The sequence below is a fragment of the Peromyscus leucopus genome, chromosome 1 (assembly GCF_004664715.2).
Source record: "Peromyscus leucopus breed LL Stock chromosome 1, UCI_PerLeu_2.1, whole genome shotgun sequence".
NCBI classification, from domain to species: domain Eukaryota; kingdom Metazoa; phylum Chordata; class Mammalia; order Rodentia; family Cricetidae; genus Peromyscus; species Peromyscus leucopus.
The window spans coordinates 115,465,294-115,489,751 of record NC_051063.1 but is presented as its reverse complement, the minus strand read 5'-3'; the positions used below and the strand labels follow the sequence as shown (position 1 = coordinate 115,489,751).

Below are 24,458 nucleotides of genomic sequence, written 5' to 3'. Positions count from 1 at the left end.
GGCCAGGTAGCAGTGTTCAAGTTCCCTAGTGCTTGGCCCCTCGAGGTATTGGCTCTGTGGACACATCCCCTCCATGGGCCGTAACTCCTTGCCTACAATACTAGCATCACTTAACATCCATCAAGGTCATATGCACTTCATATTCATGTTTACGCATTCATATTCCCTTGTTGATCATTTGTGATTGCCCATGTGACTCGCGCCATATATTTTCCATAGCAATAGAATGCCAGCGTTGACACTGTAGCCACTGACCATGGACTATGACAAATCTAATTGGCTCTCAAAGGGCTAACCATAGCCTTAGCCTGATTAGTACCAAGCTGTAAATTAGCCTTCACTTTTATCCCAGAGGTTGGTCACTAATCTCTAGATAATCCCATTTCTAGATGTAACAGATCTAGTTTCTTTGAAAAATATAATAGTTTACGGTAACAGATTTTATGCTGTATCTACTCTTAAGAGTAATCACTAGTAAATAAGAATTTTTTTTAAAGAAAGATCTCCCAACAATTCAACACTACTGACATCTAGGGCCAATCTGATGTTTTAGGAGCTACCCTGTACATTATAAGATTATTCTATCCCTGCCCCCTCCTTCCCAGTGGGACAAGATGCCAACAGCATCTCCTTGTCTTGAGAACCAAAACAGTCTGCAGACATTGCCAAAGATCTCTTAGGAGGTAAAACTGCCCCTTATTGAGAAGAGCAGCTTTAAAGAAAATGGCAAACGTATCTTGCCTATTACTACAGTGTCTTAAATGTTCTCTGAAGATACAGGTTTGATCCCCAGCCTGTGGCATATTTGGGGAGCATGGAAACATTGGGAGATGATAACCAGTCAAAGCATTAGGCCACTGAGGTATGCTTTTGAGTGGAACATAGGATACAGTCTCCTCTCTGCTTCCTATTGCCATCAGATGAGACCATGTCTTCTGACACATACAACCACCATGATGTATTTGCTGCCCAATTAGAGGCCCAACATCAACAGAGCCAAGCCGGCCGTGCACTGAAACCAATCCATGAAACAAAATATGTGTTTCTTCTTCTCACACTGATTGACCTAGGCATTTTGTTATAGTGATACAAAACTAATACAGAAAACTGTCACCAAAAGTAGGGTTGGAACTGTGTCCATGCCTAGAGAATGTGGACAGGGCCACGGAATTGGTTTGTTGAAAGAATCTGAGAAGAGAATTAGAAGGTATAGGTGAGAAATTGCATAGAATGCTGTAAGCAAGGAATGGTAGGTGTTTCACACTGAGAGAAATACAGAAAGTAAAGACTGTGTAGATGAAGTTTCAGATAGGAATGAAGATTCCACTAGAGATTACTATGTGCCAACCTCATAACACTATAACAAAAAAGAAAAAAAGAAAAGCAAGAAATGCCTGCATTGTGTGCATGCCTGAGACTTTGTGGAGAACTAAGTTTAGAGGTGACTCCAAGACAGCACAGCATTTGCACAGTAGCACGGATAATGCTGGCTTTGGTTAGCCAGACTTTCAACAAGAGCTGGGAAGAAAAAGCAAAAGAGGAAAATTTGAATACTCTCAGCCTGTGGGGGTGGAGAAGGACGTTAAAGGTGCTACCAGAAAGGGTGCAATTGCTAAGAAGACTGAAAACACCTAAGAAGACAAGTAGGAGCTGAAGAGATGGCTCAGCAGGTAAGGCCACTGGCTGCTCTTCCAGAGGACCCAGGTTCAATTTCCAGCATCCTTTTGGCAGCTCACAATGGTCTATAACCCTATCTCTAGATGCATCTGACACCATGCATCCTCGGGCCTCCACAGGTACAGCACATACATGGTGCACAGACACACATGAAGTCAAACACTATACACATAATAAAAAGAAATATTTTTTTCTAAAGAAGTAAAGTACTTTGCATCTGGGAAAACAGGATGAGAATACCTTGAGAACATCTCAGAAATAAGCAGGACACCACCCATGCCATCACGGGCTCAAAGGTGGACTTGTGTAAGTCTGTTTCAAGGACTTTTAGTTGTGAAGGGACCCCAGGGAACCATGATCGACCAGGACTGTCTTGGGAATTGTCCTGTGTACCACTAGCATGAATGCAGAACGGTGGGTCAAGAACTAATGGGCACAGGTAGAGCTTGGGCCATCAAGAAGAACATGGTGTTGTCCAAAGGCTTCCAACAAAGCTTCAGAGGAAAGCCTGGGAAGCCAGACAGCCAGAACTACAGTCATCACTAGGACAGAGTTCTGTGGAGCAATGTGTGAAGGCAAGGCTGCAACCAAGGCTCTGGAAGATGGAGTGCCTGGAACATAGCATATCTGACAAGAAAAGGTGCACAAGGCATGCACAGACAGCCTCAGAGAGCAGCCAAATGGACTGCAGCCAGAATGACTCTTAGGGTGAAGCTACCCAAGCCCTAGAGAGGCTCCATTCCGCCTATCTAGAGGCCCAAAAGCAATGGGGTCATATGACCATGAAGTGAGAGCCCCAAAACTGTTACAATAGTCTTTGTTCCTTGCAAATTAGCTAACCAGAACAGACATCAGATACCAGATACAGAGCTAAGATGTAAAGTTCGCCATGCCGGGATCTAGTCTTGCTTTGATCTAATCCCTGCTTTTTATTCCTAAATATCTCCCTTTTGGAATAAGAATGTTTACTCTGGGTATCTTGGAAGCAGACAATCTTGTTTTTTACACCTCTGTAGAGGTCCATACCTGATGTCTTGAGCCTCAGAGGAAACTTTGGACTTAAGACATTTTAGCAATCACAGAACAGTTAACACTGAAGGAATTCTTAGAGACAGCCTAAATACATTTTGCTCTCTGAGAAGAACATAAGCCTTTGGGTGCCAGATCAGAATGCAATAGTGTGGAACTTAAATGTCCCTCCAAAGATCCACATGTTTTGTTCCTAGCTGAATACCCTACTGGGACGTAGAAGAGCCTTTCACAGATATACGTGGTATATACAGTCATATACATGGTCTTGTTGACCAAAATGGCTTCTGCAGCACATAACTGTATTTTTAGTCCACATTTGACTATATCCCAAACATAGATCCATTGATAAAGAAGGCTAAGCACAATACACACACACACACACACACACACACATACACACACACACACACACACACACACACACACACACACACTTCTGTCCTTTAAAAGACACAATGCATCTGAATTGATTCCAACATTCCTATTTGTAAGGTTAAAATTACAAGCTCTAAAAGCCAAATTTAAATGTCTCAAAAGAAAATGACAAACCAAGTACCACATATATTTACACATCTTCTGACAGTTTGCAAAGATTTCACTTACAGTTTTTTACAAGTGTCCCACAGAAAGCCATGATGTAGTGAAGGCGTGATTACTCTCTATTTATATAGGTGGAAATCACACTATGACAGAGGAAAAAGAAAAAACTAAAACCAGCCCTCAGATCATGTAACTCACAGCCAATGCACCACACTGCACAGCCTCATGAGATCAAGGCAACCAGCTTATTACGAAAAGCCAAAGGAGGGCCAAAGAGATGGCTCAGCAGTCAGTACTCACCACCAAGCTTGATGACCCAAGTTCAATACCATGAATACACAGGGTGAAAGGAAAGAACCAATTCCCCAAAGTTCTCCTCTGACCTCCACACAAACACCATGGCACACAGACAGACAGACAGACAGACAGACACACACACACAGACACACACACACACACACACACACACACGCAGGCATACATGGACATACACACTAAATATATGTAGTAAAAATTAAACTAAAAACTAGGGCAACTCATTAACAGTGTGTGTGGGAAGATCTTCAAAGTTTCCCCTAACTTTCTGCTATACAAGAAAATCATTCATCAAGCTGTAATGGTGACCATTAAACCTCCCACTGTTCACCTCTCATGTCCTCCCTGTCCTCTGCTTTCAAATTTATATAGAAGGTAAGGGAAACTTTAAAGGTGTCCTGGAAACATGCTTAAGATACAGCGTTGAGACAAACATGGTCAAGAACAAGATTCAGGCAAGCCCTGCACCATCACCCTCACAATCAAAGTAGCTCCTACACTGAGGGACAACCTTGAAAACACAGCAGTGTCGCTTCAGCCTTCACCAGGCAGCCCGCTGTGCACGACTGCAACTTCAACCAGAACCCTGTGACTGACGCCCTGACCAATGCGCCCTTCTCATAATAGTCTAATAATGCCCTCTGCAATAAAGACTTTAACTCAGAGGAGAAACAGTAGGCATTTGTGTTTTAGTCCTGTTTGTCCAGTAAGAACACCAAGAATAAAAATGGAATGAATGAACTGAACCCTCAAAGTGGATGCAAGCAAGCTAAGTTCACACGCAGGAGGACAGGCAAGTGGAATGGAAGAAACCAGAGATTCACAGATATGTCTGGACTAAAAAGTACAACCAAGTTGTTTGCTGATGTGGGGATGCAGCTCAGCAGTAGAGTGCTTGCCTTACATACCTGGGGTCCTGAGTTCAATCCCAGCACACTCAATAAATAAAAAGATGGAAGGTAGGCAGATAGGGAGATGTTTGGATGGAGTCTAGCCATCAGTCCACAGTAGCTGGTAGATACAACATCTTTAACTGCTTTTAAACAAGGTAACAGAATACTTACCAAAACCAGGAAGGGAAAAAAAAATAATAACCATGAAAGTTAATCATGAGTGAGTGAAAAAAGAGCAAGAGCAGAGAAAAAGAAAATTTTAAAAGGTACTAAGGGGCCAGCACTATGACTCTGCAGCTGAAATGCTTGCCACACAGGCATGATGCTCTGTATTTGGATCCCTCCAACCCATGTAAATCTGGATGCAGCAGTGAACATCTGCAACCCCAGCACTCCTATGGCAAGATGGCTGGAGGTCACAGGTGATGCCTCAGAAGCTCAATGACAGCATGGTCTATGCGGGGAGGAATGGGGGATCCTGACTCACACAATGTGGAAGGCAAGGATTGAAATCCAAAGTTACCCTGGTATCCTCTAACCTTCATGTGACTTGTAAAAAGCATGTGCCCACACTCTCACACAAGAACACACACATGTACATGCATACACACACACACACACACACACACATACACACACACACACACACACACACACACACACACACACACACTTTAAAAAAAAAGCTTACTTCTTAGTAACTGTTTTGCCTAAAACCTCAATTTACCTCTTAGGGAATAGTATGGAGAAACAGAATATTCAAAACGGTTTTGCTAACATTTATTTGTAACTAAAACTGTCTGCTAGAATTTAAAATGTAGATCTGAGATGGTAGCTTCCAGCTCTCAAAACCTTTAACTGGTCTAAGGAAACATTTTCTTCCTGTTTTGCCTTCAAGTATAAAAAGATATGAAATTTGAAGGGAAAAAAAAATCAAATTTTGGCCAGGGTATTAGACATAGGAAATTGTCCAATAAACTCTAAAAAGTAATGATCTCTTATTCCTCTCCATTTCCTTGTGCTGGAGTTTATTCCTGTGGCTAAACAATAAGCCCCACATATATTCTCCCAGGGAGGTCATATAATCACTAGGTCATTTCCCTGAGGAAGGCTTTCTAGCCCTGCAAAGGAGAACATGGTAAAAACCTAGCAACATGCCATACATCACCTAACAACATTTATTCCAGATGAAACAATTCTGTCATGTTTTGTAGCTGCCCCCTTTAACTACAATCTCCACATTCCCTCCAGTCCTGACTTACTGTAAAAATAATAACTGAGAGATGAAATGAGAGTGGAAGAGGCAGGGTGAGAGGAAGTGAGGACTCAGGGCAAATAGTTACACTACGCTCCCCAGGCTGGAAATACGGCCATGGGCACATGAAGAAATCCACACTGCCCTGATTAACTCACTGTCTCCTGTGCAGGAGCATTTTGGGGCTGCAGGTTTGAAAAAACAAATAAATAAATAAAGGTCTGATTATTCAAAACAATCTGTACCTAATGACCCCGCCAGGGATGCTGGGTATAAAAGCAGCCTGAAGAGCACAGTCACTGGGCAGCTTAAGTGTGGACTTAGTCCCTGGATTCCAGGTGGGCCCCGCTACCAAAATGGACTTTTCTTTTCAAAATAGATTATTTTTGAGGAATATGAACTTTTTCAGGTAAACGACTCTTACTTAGTTGAAGAGCGTTTCCTAGTGACCACACAAATGGAAATAATATGGGCATTGAAAACACTCAGGATTTGATGGCCTAAGATTCTTTTAATCAAATAAATACCTGTTTTATTGGGAATCTGCTGGACCCAAAACGTAAGCAGTAACAGCACATCATCATTTAGGATGTGGATTACACCTGTTAATTTCATCCCTGACCTATGGGGCAGCTAAGGGTGAACCTCAGGCCATCTACACTCCACAGCCAGCAGGTAAGGGGAAGGGTGGATTGAGAAAGTGTTTACTGCACCAGCAGGCCCTCAACTCTCAACCAGAAGTGATATGTTGGCAGGTGTACTTTGCCCTCAACGGGCCAAACAAAGAGTAACAAGAAGTCACATAAGAAAACAAGGTGAAGGGCCTCAAACAGGCATGTTAATAAATACACTCATCATTTAAAAGAAAAAAAAAAAAACACCAAAGACACTGCTCCATTTCCAAATGAATAGTAACAAAGTAAGAAAAGGTATGGATTACTTAATGAGGAGCCAGAGATAAAATAAGCCTCTCTCACTTATACCCCGAAATGAGACCTCAAGCAAAGTCAATTTATAACAACTCCATGATCTCTTAAGGTCAGATAAGCAAGACAGATGTTTTTCAGCAGTCTGAATTATTTAATGACTTCAGGGATCCTTGATTAGTTTTGTTTTAAATTTTTTAAGAACCTATTACAGCCAGGCGTGATGACACACACCTTTAATCCCAGCACTCCAGAGACAAACATGGGTTTCTGTGAGTTCAAAGCCAGTGTGAGCTATACAATAAGTTCTAGACCAGGCAGGGTAAGCCCCTTTTGGGGGGTGGGGAGGGGAGGACTAAAGTCTATTACCAAAACATTCACTCTGCTTACTCTTTATAGAAACTGGGCTAAGCCAGTGCCTTTAAAAATTCCATCCAGCCAGGAGGCAGTGGTGCATGCCTTTAATCCGAGCAGAGCCAAGTGGATCTCCGTGAGTTCAAGACCAGCCTGGTCTACAGAGTGAGATCCAGGACAGGGACCAAAACTACATGGAGAAACCCTGTCCAAAAAAAAAAAAAAAAAAAAAAAAAAAAAAAACTCCGTCCATATCACTGATTTCTTCATAGTTGTTTTTGGGCCTTTTACAAAATAACTGGACACTCAATAAAATGCTTTTTATTCCTAGGAATCCCATTTCTTAGTTAAATATTTACTAAAGGCCTAAAGATAATGACTTGATCATAGACAGGCTTATGAGATTATAACAGATTTGTTAGATTTTACAGTTCAAGTAAATATTGAATAAGCATTTCATACTCTGAAAAGACCTATGAATCTAAAAGAGTGAAAATGCATGTTTTAAAGTATTCCTTCCCCAAAGTGCAAAAGAGTATAAAGATTTGACTCGGCAAAAGGGATATCTAGCATACTGGTCAGGAGGTCCTGAAGGAAGCTGCCTATGAAAATGATAATTCAAAAAGGTTAATGGACAACTTTTCCTTCTTAGGGAACATACCTAAGTACTGAACACCACAGCATTCATCCTCCAACTGTGCAAGTGAGCACTGTAAAATCCACAACAGAATACACCACTATGCTTTCCTTCATTTTTGTCTGGGACTTACAAAGGTCTCCCTGTGTGCAGGTGGTGAGGAACTCCAGTTACTTTAAATGTGAAGTAATAGCTAACATCCAAAATACAAGATAAACTTTCTTTTTAAAATTATGTGCATGCATATGTCTGTGTGTGGTTATGTACACATGAGTGCAGGTGCCTGAGAAGGCCAGAAGGTGGCCCTGGATCTTGGAGCTGGAGTTTCAAGTGGTTGTAAGCCACCAGATGTGGATGCCGGAATCTGAACTTGAGTCCTCTGCAGCAGTAGGCGCCCTTAGCTGCTGGGCCATCTCTCCAACCCTACAATATAATTTCTAAAAGTCTATTTTTATATATTTTGTTAGTAGAAATGATGAAATACATAGGAACATTAAATATTACAAGTGAACTTTTGAGTGAGCATCAATCTGTACACAAATTGTAAAAATACAAAGATTACTATTACAAAGCATAGTGCAAGACTGAGTAAAATAGGTAACAGTAGCCAGTGAAGGAGAGGGGTCAGGATAAGAAAAAAAGAAAAAGAACAGAAAGGACGAGCTTCAGAAATTCCCAAAAGGGATGAGAGTCAGTTGAAGAATGGAGAAAAAGAAGGATGCTGACCTCAGCTCCAGCCACAAGGAAAAGCTGAAGCACCATCCAAAAGGAAACCCACACAGCTCCAGGGAAAAGACCTACAGGGGCCTGCCCACAGGGCAAGCCCACAGGAAGCACATCTCAAACCCAGTCTCAGTGAGATGGCGACCGCTGCAGAATAACGATCAGAAGTGAATGAGCATTCCCTTAGCTAAGCGGCATGGGACCAGGTGCCATTTTAAAACTGAGTTACCCTGGGGCCCTGACAACAGGATCAGTCTGGGTATGCTGAATTTAACCTCCCACACTCAGTGAGGGAAGTCTGGGGAGACAGGTGTAGACAGCAAGAGAACTGGATGCTGACAAGCCAAAAAGTGTTGGCAGCCACAGGATTGGCCCAGGTGGTGGAGTGTATAGGGAAACTTAGCCTCACTCATGCTTAGAGCCTGGAACAGATCTGCTCAGCTTACTCTAGAGTTACTCTAGAACAGTAGTTCTCAACCTTCCTGGTACTGTGATGCTTTAATACAGTTAGTTCCTCAAGGTGTGGTGAACCCCAAGCATAAAGTTATTTAGTTGCTATTTCTTAGCTGTAATTTTGCTACTGTTACGAACTGTAATGTAAAAATCTGATAAGCAGGGTATCTAATATGCAACCCCCAAAGAGGTCATGACCCACAGGTTGAAAACCATTGCTCTTGAATAAAGAGCCCAGAGACTGAGGTCTGGTAGTCTATCAACCTCTGGTTCAAGGTAACTGCTGTGTGGCTCATTGCTGTGGAACTGGGGAAATCTGAAGGTTCAGCAGAGAGATCAATGCATAACGAGTTTTGAACATGCGTAACCAGGACTGCCTGTACCGATTTCGATGTGATGGTTACTTCCCTGATTCCCTACACAATTCCGAACAATCCCACCTAGAACACTGGCCATGCTGAAGCATCTCAGCAGGCTGAAAGAGCCTGCTCAGCCCACAGACTGCAAGGCCGAGTGTGGCCAGCAGAAGCTCCTGGTAGACAAAGCGAAGCATGCTCTCGGTGGCTAGCAGACACTACTCAACAAAGACTCGTTAGTTAAGATCCCACAAGTTCAACTGACACAAGGCTGCCCCTGACTACACTCAGCAGCCCTCAACACTGAAGGATCCAGAAGGGAACCCTCTCCAATAAACAGGCCGTCCTTTTTAGGAGGGGAGTCCCATGTGCCCTCCCTTTTTCCCCAATATAATATTAACAGGCTTTTAAGCTATTATTTTTATTCTCCTTCATAAAGCTATATAACTGTATTAACATTTTCCAATTTATGAGACAATTTTTTTTTTCTTTTCTTCTTGGGGTGGCTGTTTTACCTCTTTTCTACTATAGATTTAGTAATATTATGAAATTAGGCTTATTCTTGTGGGATTTGATGTATTTTTTATTGTTAGGATTTTAGCTTTGATGCTTATGTTTTTATACCCCTTCTTACACTAACATAAAATTGGTTAGGAATGTTCTCGTAATTAGGGAATCTTTTTCCTGTTAATTTTTTTTCTAATCTCTTGCTCTTTTCCTTTTCTTCACAATAATTTCTCCTCTTACTTCTTGCTTACAAAATCTCTATTCCCCTTCATCCCCCCTCCCTGCTCCTTGAATTCACCTGATCCACTCACTATTTCCACATTTACCCCAAATACTTTTTAACTGCATCGCCCACCGTTTTCTTTTTATGGTAACTGGCGACATGCTAGTGTGCTAATTGAGTTTAAGTCTATTTCTGCATCTTGTATGATTTGGAATTTCTGCTTCTGCAACAGTTTGCCTTCTCCTCTCTCGATAGCACAGGAGCAGTCTACACGTTAAGAAGATCCTCGAGTAAAACAGGAAGAGATGCCCAAGCCAACAAACACAAATAACACAGGGATGCAGGCACAAGAACATAAGACTACAGTACTCCTTCCCAAGGTCACACCTTCTCAACCACTGCATTCAATGACACTGAAGAGAGTCAAAGGCCAGATGAAGTTCTCAAATGTTTGCTAGTAAAAATGGAAAGTGACCTCCAACAGAAAACAGGTTAGCAAAAGAATGAAGAAGTCAACTGAGTACTTAGAAAGGAAGCAAGCAAGCAATAGAGAGGAGAAAGTCAGAAAAGTGGTTGAGAAAATCAGCAATATAGAAGAAAAGTCAGAAAAATAGAAAAGGAAATTGAGAGGATTTTTTTGTTTGTTTGTTTGGTTGGTTGGTTGGTTGGTTGGTTTTGGTTTGGGGTTTTGGTTTTTCAAGACAGGGTTTCTCTGTGTAGCTTTGGAGCCTGTCGTGGAATTTACTCTGTAGCCCAGGCTGGCCTTGAACTCACAGAGATCTGCCTGGCTCTGCCTCCCGAGTGCTGGGATTAAAGGCATGTGCCACCACTACCCGGTGAAATTGAGAGTTTTAAAGGATATATAAATTTTGGAAATAAAAATTCAATGAATCACTAAAACAGTGGGTTTTTAAAAAACCAATAAACTCAACAAAGCATCAGTAATACTACTACCAATATCAATGACCAAGGACTCTGAGATAAAATCAACACACTAAACCTAAGAACCCTAAACGGTAAGAGAGAGAAATAAAAATTGACAGCATACAGAATCTACTCCGTGGCTAGTACAATAGTTCCCAAATCTAAAGAAACAATAGGTACAAAAACAGAAGAGGTACCTAGAACCCTAAATACATATGACAAGAAAAGAACCCCTCCAAAAGAGATTATAATCAACAAGTCAAAAGTACAAGGAAAGCCGGGCAGTGGTGGCGCACGCCTTTAATCCCAGCACTCGGGAGGCAGAGCCAGGCAGATCTATGTGAGTTCGAGGCCAGCCTGGGCTACAGAATGAGTTCCAGGACACGCTCCAAAGCTACACAGAGAAACCCTGTCTCGAAAAGCAAAAAAAAAAAAAAAAAAAAAAAAAAAAGTACAAGGAAACACTATTAAAGCTGTAAGGGATGGACACCAGCTCACATACAGGGGCATGCACATCTGAGTAACATAAAATCCCTCATTAACAACCCTAAAAACCAGGAAAGGAAAGATCAATGTATTTCAAGCCCTGAGAGTACATAACCACCACCAAAGCTACTTTTTTTAAATTAACAAAGAAATAAGGACAAATTTCATGAAAGCAAGTCAACAATCCATTATGTCCAACACAGTAGAACAGCAAACAAATACCAGCAAGATAAAGAAAAGAAAAAATATCCAACCAATCACAAAAGCAAACAACAAAAGTATATGGGTCAGCAAAACTCTCTCAATAATAACTTTAAATGTAAATGACTTCAACACCCCAATAAAGAGATATAGACCAGTTGACGGGGTTAAAAATAATTATATTATTATTATTATTATTGTCATTATTAGGTCGGATAACCTGTTGTCTCTAAGAAATATTCTCCACATGGAAAGGACAGACACAGACTGAGATTCAAAGTATAAACCAATCTATAGTGTGAATTGAAACTAAAACCAAGCTGGTGTAGCTATTCTGCTATCTGATGAACTAGTCTTCAAGCCAGCATTAATTAGAAGACACAAAGGCCACTACATATTGATAATAGGAACAATTCACCAAGATATAAAAGTGTAAAGATATGTGCATCTAATGTTGGATGATGGGGTTCCCATTTTTATAATAATAATTAACAATAATAATAACAATCGACCATGGAAGTTTGTATGTGTCCTGATACAAGAATATTAGGTAACTTGAATAGCCCACTCTTCTCTGGATATATTATCCAAGCTAAAAAATAACACAGAAATTGCCGAGTTGGGGCTAGAGAGATGGCTAAGGAGTTAAGAACACTGCTACTCTTCCAGAGGACCCAGATTCAATTCCCAGCACCCACATGGCAGCTCACAACTGTCTGTTAGTTCCAGAGGACCCAACACCCTCACACAAACACACATGCAGGGAAAATAACAATGCACATAAAAATTTTTTAAAAATTAAATTGCAGAGTTAAACCCTACCTTTGATCAAATGAACTTAGCTTATATCTACAGTCTTTTCTGCAGCCCACAGTTACATATAGGAAAGAAAACAGGCAAGTAACCATATCTACAGCAACATAATCCTACTCCTAAGACACTAAAACCTCAACCCATTTCTGTGAATGTTAACAAAAAAGAAAAAAAAATGAGTAAAAAATGTAAAGATGAGGAATAAGAACAACAAAAAATACTTCTCTGGAGGCAGGTTGTTTCAATAAAATGTTGGCTTGGTTTGGTGTCAGGAAAAGAACCTGAAGGCATCATTATCACAAGTAGGCACAGGGACACTTGGCTCAGCCTAGGAGGAGGGGACTGGACCTGCCTGGACTTAACCTACCAGGTTGAACTCAATCCTCAGGGGAGTCTTTGCCCTGGAGGAGATGGAAATGGGGGGGGGGGGCTGGGGAGAAGGGGGAGGCGGGAGGGGGGGGAACAAGGGAATCCGTGGCTGATATGTAAAATTAAATTAAATTATAAAAAAAAAAAGACTGTATATATGTGTGCTCGAAGACACACAGAGATGCAGACCAAAATTTCATTCACAGCTATGTTGAATTTCATCTTTTCAGTCTAGGTCTGTCTTTAGGGACGCCGTACTTTCTACTATAAATTCATCTGTGACAATATATTTACATAGAGAATAACAGTTCTTATTAACAACCATTCTTTGTGAATCGTCAGTAGTACTAGGGGTTTAAATCACTTTAGGATTGTCAAGTGAAGGGATTTAACATGATCTAAATCTCATGGGAGGGAGCTTTATATGACTTCACAAAACTCTATGAAATGATTTCTAGCAACTTTCTGAAGCATTCGTTCTCTTTATCGATTAGTCCACTGTATTAATAACTGAATCAAAATTGGCATTTTATATTTCTTTATAATTGAACTCTAAATTGTTCATCAGAATAAAAAATGGTATGTCTACATTTCAAAATGTCTTAAGCAGAAGGTAAAAGAAAAATGAGGACAAACGCATAGAACAAGAGAACAATATGAGGAAAATACAAAAACCATTAGATTAATGCTTATTTCAAATGAAAGGGAAATAATATAAGGCCCATTTTACAGGTTCCAGAATATTCTCCTTACCAAAGTCTTCCAGTCAGACGCCTCCATTTCTATCAATGAAAGCAATGGCTTCCACATGATCTATAACCCTATAAATATTAATTAGCAGGTCTTCACGTTGTTCCCCAAATCCTCCTTCTTCATGTCCTGTTTATTCTTCCAGTGAGATGCCTCTAAAACTGCCCTTTCATTTCCTCTGGCAAGCATGCCAAATGCCAACCTAGCCCTGGACTATTCTACAGTTCATTCATACCTGAACTCATTCAGAACTTGCGAACAGTGCTGGTTCTGAATAAAAGCTGTCTGCTCTAATAGGAGATGGAGCGATCAAATGGACATATTTCAACAGCAAACCCCACTGCATTAGGGACTTATTATGTCAGCTTATGTCAGCTGCTATTCCTACACACTGCCGTCCTACTCAAAGTCCAAACAAAAGCCCTAAAACATGGTAAATTATCTTTTAGCAAGATAGAGGGAGATAAAATCTAATTTTCCTTAGCTCTCGCTGCTAGGGAAGCACAGCTGGGACTCCATGGGACTTCTAACTCTCTGGACCATTAGATGAAGTAACTACAACTCCTAACCATCCTTCCAACTCCACAGCGACTGCCACAGGATTCCTCATCCTTTCGAAGCATGTGTTCCTGGAACCTCCTTGGCTAAAAAAATAAAACAAAAACAAACTGTTCCTTTGGCCTGACCTTTGGTCTGATATTGGATCACAAAACAAGGTCATAACCCTGTCCTTTTACCTTACTACCCTAAAATCTTATAAAGCACGATTAATTTCTCTAATGTTCTGTTTCCTTATTCATAAAGTGGGAATAATCTTCAGATGGAGTCACAGCTGTATAAGATAAAATGTGTGAAGGAGCAAACACAGAATGTTCAAGAGGAATTATAGTACCTAACTACAAACAAGCCTTTGTTTTATACATTGTACATTTTCTTTCTCTTACGAAACTCTTGGATTTCTCCCTCAAGTCACACTATTACCTCCCTCTGTTAATGTGCACCCTATACACTTACATCATAAATCAAGTCCAATCTTATTTTCAAGGCCAAAGTCAAATTCCACTAACTCTAACTGGAAGCAGACTTTACTCCTAAGTGCCACTGGAGAGGAGAGAAAGAAAAAAACACATATTCAAGACACATTACAAGCTAGGGCTATAGCTCAATCGGCAGAGTGCCTACCTAGTATGCATAAGGCTCTGAGTTTGATAGGAGCACTGTATAAACCATGCCTGGGGGTGCCCACCTGTAATCCTAGGTGCTGAGAGGTCGAGGCTGGAGAATCCAAAGCTCAAGGTCATAAGACCTTGCCTCCAAAATGGAAAAAAAGATCACAGAAAATATGTGGGAGATCACCAGTGCACTATCTTACCTCACCACACACAAACACAAAAAAAGGATACATTCGTAAAGTCAGCTGGTAACTGACAGAGGTGAGATGCAAACCCAGATCAGCAACTACAGAACTCCTACAGAAAGTACAGTGTGACTATGTGCTCTACTTAGACACACACACACACACACACACACACACACACACACACACACACACTCTCACATCTATATCAAGGCCTAAGTCAAACTGCACTGTTTAGCCTTAGTGCCTGAAATGGGCTAACATTTTCTAATCTGTTTCACTTAAAAATAAAACACCAGTCAGCTGTCACCAATTTCACTTCACAACCACTGATAAGCAACAATGTGAAATACACAAGTGTAAGAAAATATAAAGCCACAAGATAGGAAATTTGTTCTCAAGAACTATTTAATCTAGTTGACAATGTAATTGTATGACAAGTCTTTTCTTGATCCCCACTGATCCTACCTTCTACAGTAGGAGAATCTCTGCCCCAGTTGCTTCCCTCAATGACCGTAACACAGAACAGAATTAATAAATTGTCTATGCTGTAAATATAACAAATACCAGGCATTCAACAAATGTTCATCAAATGAATGAATGAATAAATGATTCTGTGTGGCTCTTGGGAGAAATTGCATAGGGTAAACATTCTTCTCATCAAGTTCCTAATCCTTGAAATCAAGAACAATCTCTGAACAAATTGCCTGGATTAGTTTTGTCTTGCTTTCTTTTGTCAAGGGTGATGGAACTGGGCAAGGAGTCAGAACATAGGACCTTGCACATGCTAAGCAAAGGCCCTACCAATGAGCTACCTCCTCAGCCTAGAACAGTCTTTTTGTGCAGATGATCAAGAGCCCAATGTATTTGTTGATGTAAAAAAAAAAAAAATCTGGGGCAAAGTTCAACAGTAGGACTCTTGTCTTGACAGTCCAAGACAATGGGTTAAGAACCCTGGCAACACCAAATAATAACATAGTAATGATGAATCAAAGGCTGGCCATAATTCATACAGAAGAGCCAATAACAGCAGTCTTTGAGGAAAAATGTATATGCAGATACAGATTTACATAAATAAAAGTCTATTATTGGCCTCTAATCTAGAGCCTTACTACTAAAGGGGGGGGAGATTCCCCAATATCAATACACCTTTACAGTTCATCAAAATTTACTCTCCAGCCCCCACCAAGACCTACTGAATCGGAAACCCCATTCTAACAAGATCCCTGGGATTTTCTTGAAATACATTAAAGGTGGAGAAGTACCAGTCTACACCATAAAAAAATGAAAGTTGGCTTCTACAAACTCAAAGGGGGTCACTATCTCTCCCTGTGTTGTGTCAATAATGACGAATTAGACTTCTCCATAAGTTACAAGCATAATCATACTGTCAAGGAAGGATGTCATTGGTCCAAATTATTACTTCAACAAAAAAGAATAGATCATCCATTGAATAGTGAATAAACTTTTAGGAAACATATAAAATATGATGTCTACCCTCTTTGTAGACAGATTTCAACAGATAAGAAAATGACAATGAACTTTAGTGGCCAAGTAATCGATCTTTAATGCCAAGGATGTGGTTACTGAAGAAAACAGTGACGCTCTTTAGGAGAAAATATCCTTATCAGTTGTCAGTGTTAAAGGTAGGTTTTCAGATACTCTATAAACTGCCCCACATGTAAACCTGTGCAAGAAAATTACCTCGGCGACGTAAGTCAGATGTCCTAAAACACCTTCAATGACTCGAAATCACCGCACAAATTCTCACTCAAACTAGGAGTCTACTCTGGAAACTTTTGAAAGATCAAAATCCTCAAGTCACATCTCTGTCATCTCGAACTGAGAGATGATCTGTAGCTGCAGGGCTTGTGGTGCCAGGAGGGAGGCAAAGGGGGCTAAGGAAGAGACTCAGGCATGCATTGACTAAGTGAGCTCCAATAACTCTCCATCACAAAGTCCCTGGATCCAGGTTCTCAAGTGTCTGGCACTCTCGACCCTGCAAACCAGGTGCACACCCCCATCCTAGCAACAGGCGTCCGGTGACAGCTCGCCCTCGGGGTCCCCTCCCCCCTCCTTCCGCCAAGGACTCCCCCAGGGCCTCCCACCACCCCTAAAGCTGCCCCAGGAGCAACGAGCTCGGGGAGGCCCGTCCTGCACACGCGCCGGCCCTGCTCACCAGGTACAGGGGCGCATAGATCTTGAGGGACTCCTCCAGGGCGCCCCAAGTGATCTGCAGGAAGGAGACCCGGCAGGAGGGGTGCCAAGTGTGGCCGATCTCGTAGCAGTTATGAGGGATGGACTTGCTGAGGGCCGCCATGACGAGTGGCGGCGGTGACTGCGCGTGGTCAGAGGACCGCAGGGCTCGGCGGGGGCGGCGGACACGCAACGGCGGGACGGGCTCCGAGCTGGCCTAGGCGTGCGGGGCGCGGAAAGGTCACGCGAGCGGGTTACTCCAGGCCGGAGTCCTCGGATGTTGGCCGGTCCGCGTATGGCAGCGCGAGGGGGCGGGGCACGCACGGCGAAGGCGGGGAGGGACGGGGCGTGCGCGCTCCCGCGGGTGGGCGGGCGGGCGCGAGCTCCGGGCGCGCGGAGGAAGAGAGCCCCTTTACCGTCTGCGAGTGAGCGCGGCTCAGGGATGCACTCAGGAGAGAGCGACTGTGGATCCCGCTTGGGTCAGGCTATATAGCTCAGCCTGCGACCTTTCAAAGCCCGGCCAAGTAAGGCAGAGGGTAGTGGAACAAAAGGATCTGATATCTTTGCTGGGAGCTGGAGGAGAAAGGTTCGCCATTGGACCAGCCTGAGGAAGCTCGCTCCGCGGTTGTGCCAGCTCTCCCAGGTGTTCACCTAAGGCTGCCTGTGGTTGCAACAGAACCTCCACGTTCTTGCTAGTTGCTCAACCTCCTAAGCGCTATTGTGCCTGGGAAGCCTTGATAATGCTCATTTGGCTGTGTTCAAATACATACCATATACAGAAAGGCCTGGTCAGACCCTAATGACTAAGCAGTCCTACCAACAGGGTCCTTCACAGGTAGGTGCTCATCACCCAGGTAGGGCACACAGCAGAGGCAGCAATGGTGCAGATCAGATTCCTGCCTGGCCTGAGAGCTTTATCTAAGATTGATTGCCATGGCAAACCACCTGCCATATATTGCACTTTAGTGTTCGTTTCTTTGTGTGTAATAGCCTGCTTTCTTTGGACTTCTAAAGTCTGTACTTTTTAAAGCAAAAATTCATTACCTTTAGATTAGTCCCTCACCATCAATCCAGTTCTTTCTACAATATTTACTAAACTAATACGATTTTCCAAGCCCTGTTTGAAGCCCTGGAGAGACAGATGTGGAAAAGATGTGTTCCTGCGTTGTGAAACTAGTATTCTAGATTTTGGACAATAAATAGATAAGGTAGGTGTGAGCCATCTGAAGAATGCCTGACCACATATATTATATATGTTATATATTATATAACATCACGTTCTTCTCAGGGTACCCTGCCAGCTGTCACCTGTGATTGCTGCACTGATTATAAAATGACCACTTCGACAACGTGGCACCTACACACTAGCCGAAAAGGCAGAGAAAGGGGGAAAGACACCAAACTTCTTCTTAGGTTGTGCCTGGCAGCACACACCTGTAATCCTAGCACTTAGGAGGCTAAGCAGGAGGGTCTGGAGTTCAAGGCCAGCCTGAGCTGCAGAGTGAATTTGAGGCCAGCCTAGGACTGCATCATGAGACTTTGTCTTTTCCAAAAAGGAAAAGAAAAAGAAACCTTGCAGTAGGCTGGAGCAAATGAGTCCACTAACGTTTGTGTAACATGATGTTAGCTTGGACAAATGGCAGCTAACATCTGATGGTTGTATCACGGCACAAAATGGCAAAACAGATACTAGAGTAACTAATAACATCAGCCATAGTGCTATGCCTCTGGCTACCCAAACATCTGAACTCATCATCCTTCCCACACATGAATGTGCATGCCAAGAGAGACAACTGAAAATACCCAATCGTTACCACATCCTGTTCAAAGTCCAAGACCTTCCTGACGATCTGCTGTTCAAGCTATCATCCCCACTCCACATGTCCAATATAGAGTACTAGAATGGGAACAAAATAATCACAGTGTTCATAAAGGTCTCCAGCTCAGAAAGGAGGTGGGTCAGAAACACACAGTGTAAGTTTGTCCTAGCCATTACAAGAAGAGTAACACAAGCTTACTCTCCTAACATCAATAATCTATGCCTGAAAACCTGGTGGTCTGCAAGAAAAATGCTGTAAAGCTTTAAATGAAAAAACTTAAGTGCATTACACACAAGCATCCTTTCTTCTTCAAGTATTTGAAGAAAAGTATTATGTATAAATAACAAACGATCCACACTGATGCCCAGGGTCTGGGTCACAACCTGTGGCCTTGTTGGTGTCCAAGGGCCATGCTATCACTTGGGCCATATTGATCTAAGTGGCCTAAGCTGTCATAGGGGCCATGGTGATGGCCAGGCCCAAGCTGCTGCCAAGGGCCATGTCTGGGTCCATGGTCCTATTGCAGCTGGAATCTGTGTTGATGTCTGTGGCATGTGTTACCAGAGGGGGCCATAAGAACCAGGCATGATGAAATCCGAGGGTCAGGCTGAGCCAACCCTGTCCTTCACTAGCCCTGGAAAAGCTGGCCCTGCCCCTCACTGGACACTGCAGCAAGAGAGTTGGCCCTAACCCTCACAGGAGAGTGGGCTGCAATGGCCCAAGCATGGGAGAGATGACTCCCTGCACTCAAGAGAGACGGCCCCACCCCTCACCACAGGTGTGGAGAACTGGCCCTGATAGCATGGGCATAGGAGATCTTGCTCTGTCCCCACACCTGAGGGGGCAGCCCCAGCAGCCCAGAAGGACCAGCTCACCTACCACCCAGGCTCACATCCAGGGCCTTTGGTTGGGCCACCCTAGCATCTACCCCATCTTTAAGGTTTACTGATCCTGCAGAACAGTACCCACAGGATCTTCATGACTTGGAGCAGCCACAGGATATCCAAGAGGAGTTTCAGAGAAGGCCCAGTGATGAAGGTGTACCAGAAACCAGAGGCCTTGAACCAGACTAATGACTCACTGCAATGAACATTTGCAAGTAAAGCCTAAAGGGCAAAAGGTTATCCTGCATGACACACCATGTCTCCCTATGCCTCTAAGACAAATGAGAAGGTGTTGGATAGGGGGAAAGACAGAGGAGCAAAGTGGGGTTTTTCTGTATGTTTGGTTTGGTTTAGTTTTAATATTTCTTTAATTTTCCTTTGGGGGAGGGTGCTGTAAGAGTAAAGGGAGGATATGGAAGGCCTGGGCAATGAAAGAAATCGGGGTGCATGATGTGAAATTCCCAAAGAACCAATAAAGAAATTATGTTTAAAAATAACAAACTATCATACTCTAATGCACAGTACTTTATTTTTTCTTTTTCACTGAAACTAATTTTTCATACAGTATATTCTGAACTTATGAACATGTTTCCCCCCTTCAGATCCCCCAAGATCCTCTCAATCTCTCAACCCATCCAACTCCATGCCTTCTTTCTCTCTGTCTTAGAAAAAAAAAAGACAAATCAATAAAATAAACAAAGCAGACAAATAAGAGAAAAAAAACAAGCAATGAAAAAGCATGAGAAACATTCACACATGCAGACACATACACATAAAGCCATTAAGCATAAAATTGGAAAACATAATAAATAACCAAAAGACAAGTAAGGTTTAAAAAACAATGCCCAAGCAAAGCATTATGAGTCAAAACATCTCCAAAAAGACCATTGAGTTTGTTTTGTATTGGCCATCTACTGCTGGGCAGGCTCAGAGGATCACAGGAAAGGGAGGGCACTCGTGTCTAATGCTGCTATAGGGACTCTAGAATAGGAAGGCATTAGAACGTCTTCGGAATAGGGTTCTGCAGTGGTCTGAGTAAGAATGGCCCCCAGAGGCTCATATGTTTGAATGCTTGGTCACCAGGGAGTAGCACTATTTGAAAGGATTAGAAAGATTAAGATGTGTGGCCTTATTGGAGGAAGTGTGTCACTCGGGGTGGGCTTTGAGGTTTCAAAAGCCCATACCAAGCCCAGAATTACTCTGCCTAAGGATTAGGATGTAGCTCTCAGCTACTGCTCCAGCTACTTCCTGTGTGTATGTCTTTTCATGGTCTTTTTGTTCTGTCTTCTCATTGGTTGTAAACCCAAACACATGACTGCCTCATCACTGCCTGTATGTACAGCCCCCCAGGTCTTAAAGGCGCATGTCTCCAATGCTGGCTGTATCCCTGAACACACAGAGATCTACCTAGCTCTTCTACCAAGTGCTGGGATTAAAGGCGTGTGCCACCACCGCCACAGTCTTGCTATGGCTCTAATAGCTCTGACCCCCGGGCAACTTTATTTATTAACATACAATCAAAATCACATTTCAGTACAATTAGAATACCACCACAGAAGGAAGGAAGGAAGGAAGGAAGGAAGGAAGGAAGGAAGGAAGGAAGGAAGGAAGGAAGGAAGGAAGGAAGGGGCCAACTCAAGCTTTGAGCCTCATCAGCAAGATGAACCAGAATTTCTTTAAAGAAGATGCACAGTAAGTGGGGGAAAGGGAGTAATCTGACAATTTGGGTGGAATTCAGAAACTTGAAGATGTGAACTGAAAATGATTGTTCTTGCAATATTCTACCTTTATGGGTATCAATTGAAAAGAATGGGGGTGTCCTTAAGATTTGGTGTAGAGCACGTATTTCACAGTGAGGAATTTGTTCAGATCTGTATAAAGCCATTATAGACATGTATTCAGACACAAGAATGATATAAAGCATGACTTTCACTAAGCAGACTCCAGTACTTCTTTATTACTACAATATGTAATATCCATCTATACTTTGTTGACAATAAGCAAAATTTTCAAAAGTTACATGTAGCACAGTATTTGTTTCAACATAGCTTCACACCCTCCATCAATTTATTTAAAGTAAAATTTTTTTACTTTCAAGATGTAAGTATAGGAAGTTGATCATGTGCGAGGCCTTGAGTTCAATCCCCAGCGTCACACAAACTGGGTGTGGTAGTGTCACCACCTGTAATCCCCATGTTCAAGAGGTGGGGATATGAGGACCTGAAACTCAAGGGCAGATCATCCTCACTTGGCTATATAATAAATTCCAAACCAGCCTGCCCTACAAGAGACAATCTTAAAAAGCTTGAAAGATTAAATATACATTTGCCCATAGAAACATTAAAAGCTGATGTAGTGAGAGATGTATTCTTTTTCACATCAAGCAGCAAGTGATTCTGCCAATGCAAGTCTCTAAAATGTGGAAGCTCCCTCTATGGCAGATAGATAGATAGATAGATAGATAGATAGGTAGATAGATAGATAGATAGATAGGTAGATAGATAGATAGATAAAAATTGAAAAGCCATACCCTAAAGTCCCTGAAACAGACACTTCTATTTTGGACTTAGAGTTGGGAGGAAAATGCCTTTCATAGGCTTGGAAGCCCCTTTGACCAGCCTTGACACAGGGGGAAAAAAAAACCCTCCAAATTCCCACAGTCTTAACAAAGAATCCGAAGATCCATACAGCTGTACCTGGACTTGAACTTCTTAAAGAACGCTTTGATTTCAGAACCGTTTGCCATCTAGAGAGGCATGGAATGAAAAACGGGTGTTTTCTTGTTTTGTTTTTTAAATGAAAGTGCTTAGATTCTTGATATTTGCTTCAAATTCTTAAAAATGTTGAGAAGCTCCTTTGTACCTCTTTGCTTTCTGTCTAAACATGTATGGCATTTTAAAACCAGTTGATACTTTCAACATTCTAGCTGGAAATACTCCAGGTTTGAACAGGCAACAATGTTGCCAAACTTTACTGTGGGACCAGGATTCCTTTATCCCCGGCCTCAGCTAATTTCTTCACAGCCAGCCTTCAAGAATTGCCAAACACCCTGACAGTACTTAGTTGTACTTTTTATAGCATACCCAGTATCTATATTACTTTGATGATGTGTGACTATTCTTTGAGAGGAAAACTACAAAATGAGTATAAAACAGAGAAGAAGAGATGTGTGGAAGGAATACATCAGAGGCCAGCAATGTCTGAGGAGCCAGAGTAACTCGGGGACATTTCTAAAAGTGGTAGTATAGAATTAGAGTAAAAAAGGAGAAGCCACCGAGACAATTGAAGCACATGTTTAGAGTGATTGTCCTCAGCCCCCAGGTGTTCTGGACTCACCAACAAACCTCTCTCCACTACAAAAATGACCCATGGGCCTTCCTGAATGGATGTCACTAAACATTTGACATAGCAGCCTCATCTTCTTCTGAGAACGGGTGCACGAAATGAACTTACACTGTGGTCTGGCTTCTTGTGTAGCTCTGTCTCTGGTGAGACACCAGGTAAGATGATACCATACATCCTAGTTTGTGTGAGGGGTGGGTTTGTGTTTGTCCTTGTTTTGCTGAATGTCAGTTGGCAGTGGGGTTTGGGCATTCATATTCATTTATAAGCTTGTTGTGTGTCATGACACTTGTGAGAGATAAAATCTCCCTTGTTGTGCTGTCAAAGCCAGGTTTCTGGCCAGAGTACTTACTTTGTAGGAGATGAATGCTGTATTAGTGAAGCAAGGTTAGGCTGTGCTTAGATAACAAATGCAATGTAAATCTCAGAGAGCTTAAAATAAGCGAGGATCGCGTTGTATTCTTGTAAAGTTCAAGCCAGTCTGGCCAGTTCTAGGCAACCTTCTTCTAAGTAGTAATTAGCTTCCATGTTAACTAAGCTGTAATTTGGCCTCTTTTATTTTATTTCATTTTATTCTTTTTTTCTGCTTGTATTATGTGTGTGTGCATAATTTTCAGTTGTCATGCATAATAGAATGCATAAAATGGAAGAGGAAAGCTTGGTATGTCTTTCACTGGTCCTTCACTCCTGAGACTCCAGGCAGATTAATAAAAAAGAATGTTTCCATCCACAGAGAAATTCCTCCTGTGCCCCTTTTCAATAAATATACCTACAAAAAGAGATAACTGCTATTCTAAATTCTTTGCCTCTTCCTAAAATTTTGTATTATTAGAAGCATAAATTGAAATTTTGTGTGCCTGGATCTTTTTTTTCCTCAAATTTAGTGCATGTTACTATGTGTTGGTACAGTTCACTCATTCTTATTGCTGTGTAAAATGTTAATGTGTGTATCAGCAACAGTTTGTACCTTCTGGGACTTTTGGAGCTCTTATGAATAAATCAGCAGTGGCTGTTCTTTTGTTTGTTTTATAATAGTCTCACAAAACACTAGCTGCCCTCAAACTTTCTGAGTAACTCAGAATGACCTTACACTTCTGATCCCACTGCCTCAGTCTCCCCACTGTTGGGATTGTACGTAGTTATGTGGTACTAGGGATGGAACCCAAGACTTCAGGCAAGCACTCCAAATGAACGACATCTCAAGACCTGGATGTGCTTTTGTTTGTCATTCTGTAGGGGCATGCTTTCTTTCTCTTGGGCATACACCTAGCAGTATGAATTTGCTGGTTATGGCAATAGCTATATGTGTAACTTTGGTAGATACTGTTCATTCTTCTGGATTTTTGTGCTCTGTGCCTTGAATTGGTTTAATGGTACTTCTGCTTACATCCCATTTCCAGAATCTAGTGACTTGTCCACAAGCTA

General features: G+C 42.0%; 1 protein-coding gene across 2 annotated transcripts in view; it reads right to left on the bottom strand.

Moving 5' to 3' along the window:
- Tmem135 (transmembrane protein 135) overlaps window positions 1–17,312 on the bottom strand; it is a 200,616-nt gene extending 183,304 nt beyond the window's left edge. For both annotated transcript variants that reach the window (XM_028894961.2, XM_028894962.2), the window contains exon 1: window positions 16,971–17,312. In XM_028894961.2, the coding sequence (XP_028750794.1) occupies window positions 16,971–17,111 (141 nt within the window). In that variant the 5' untranslated portion in view covers window positions 17,112–17,312. The remainder of the gene's footprint in view (window positions 1–16,970) is intronic.
- Between the last annotated feature and the right edge of the window lie 7,146 nt (window positions 17,313–24,458).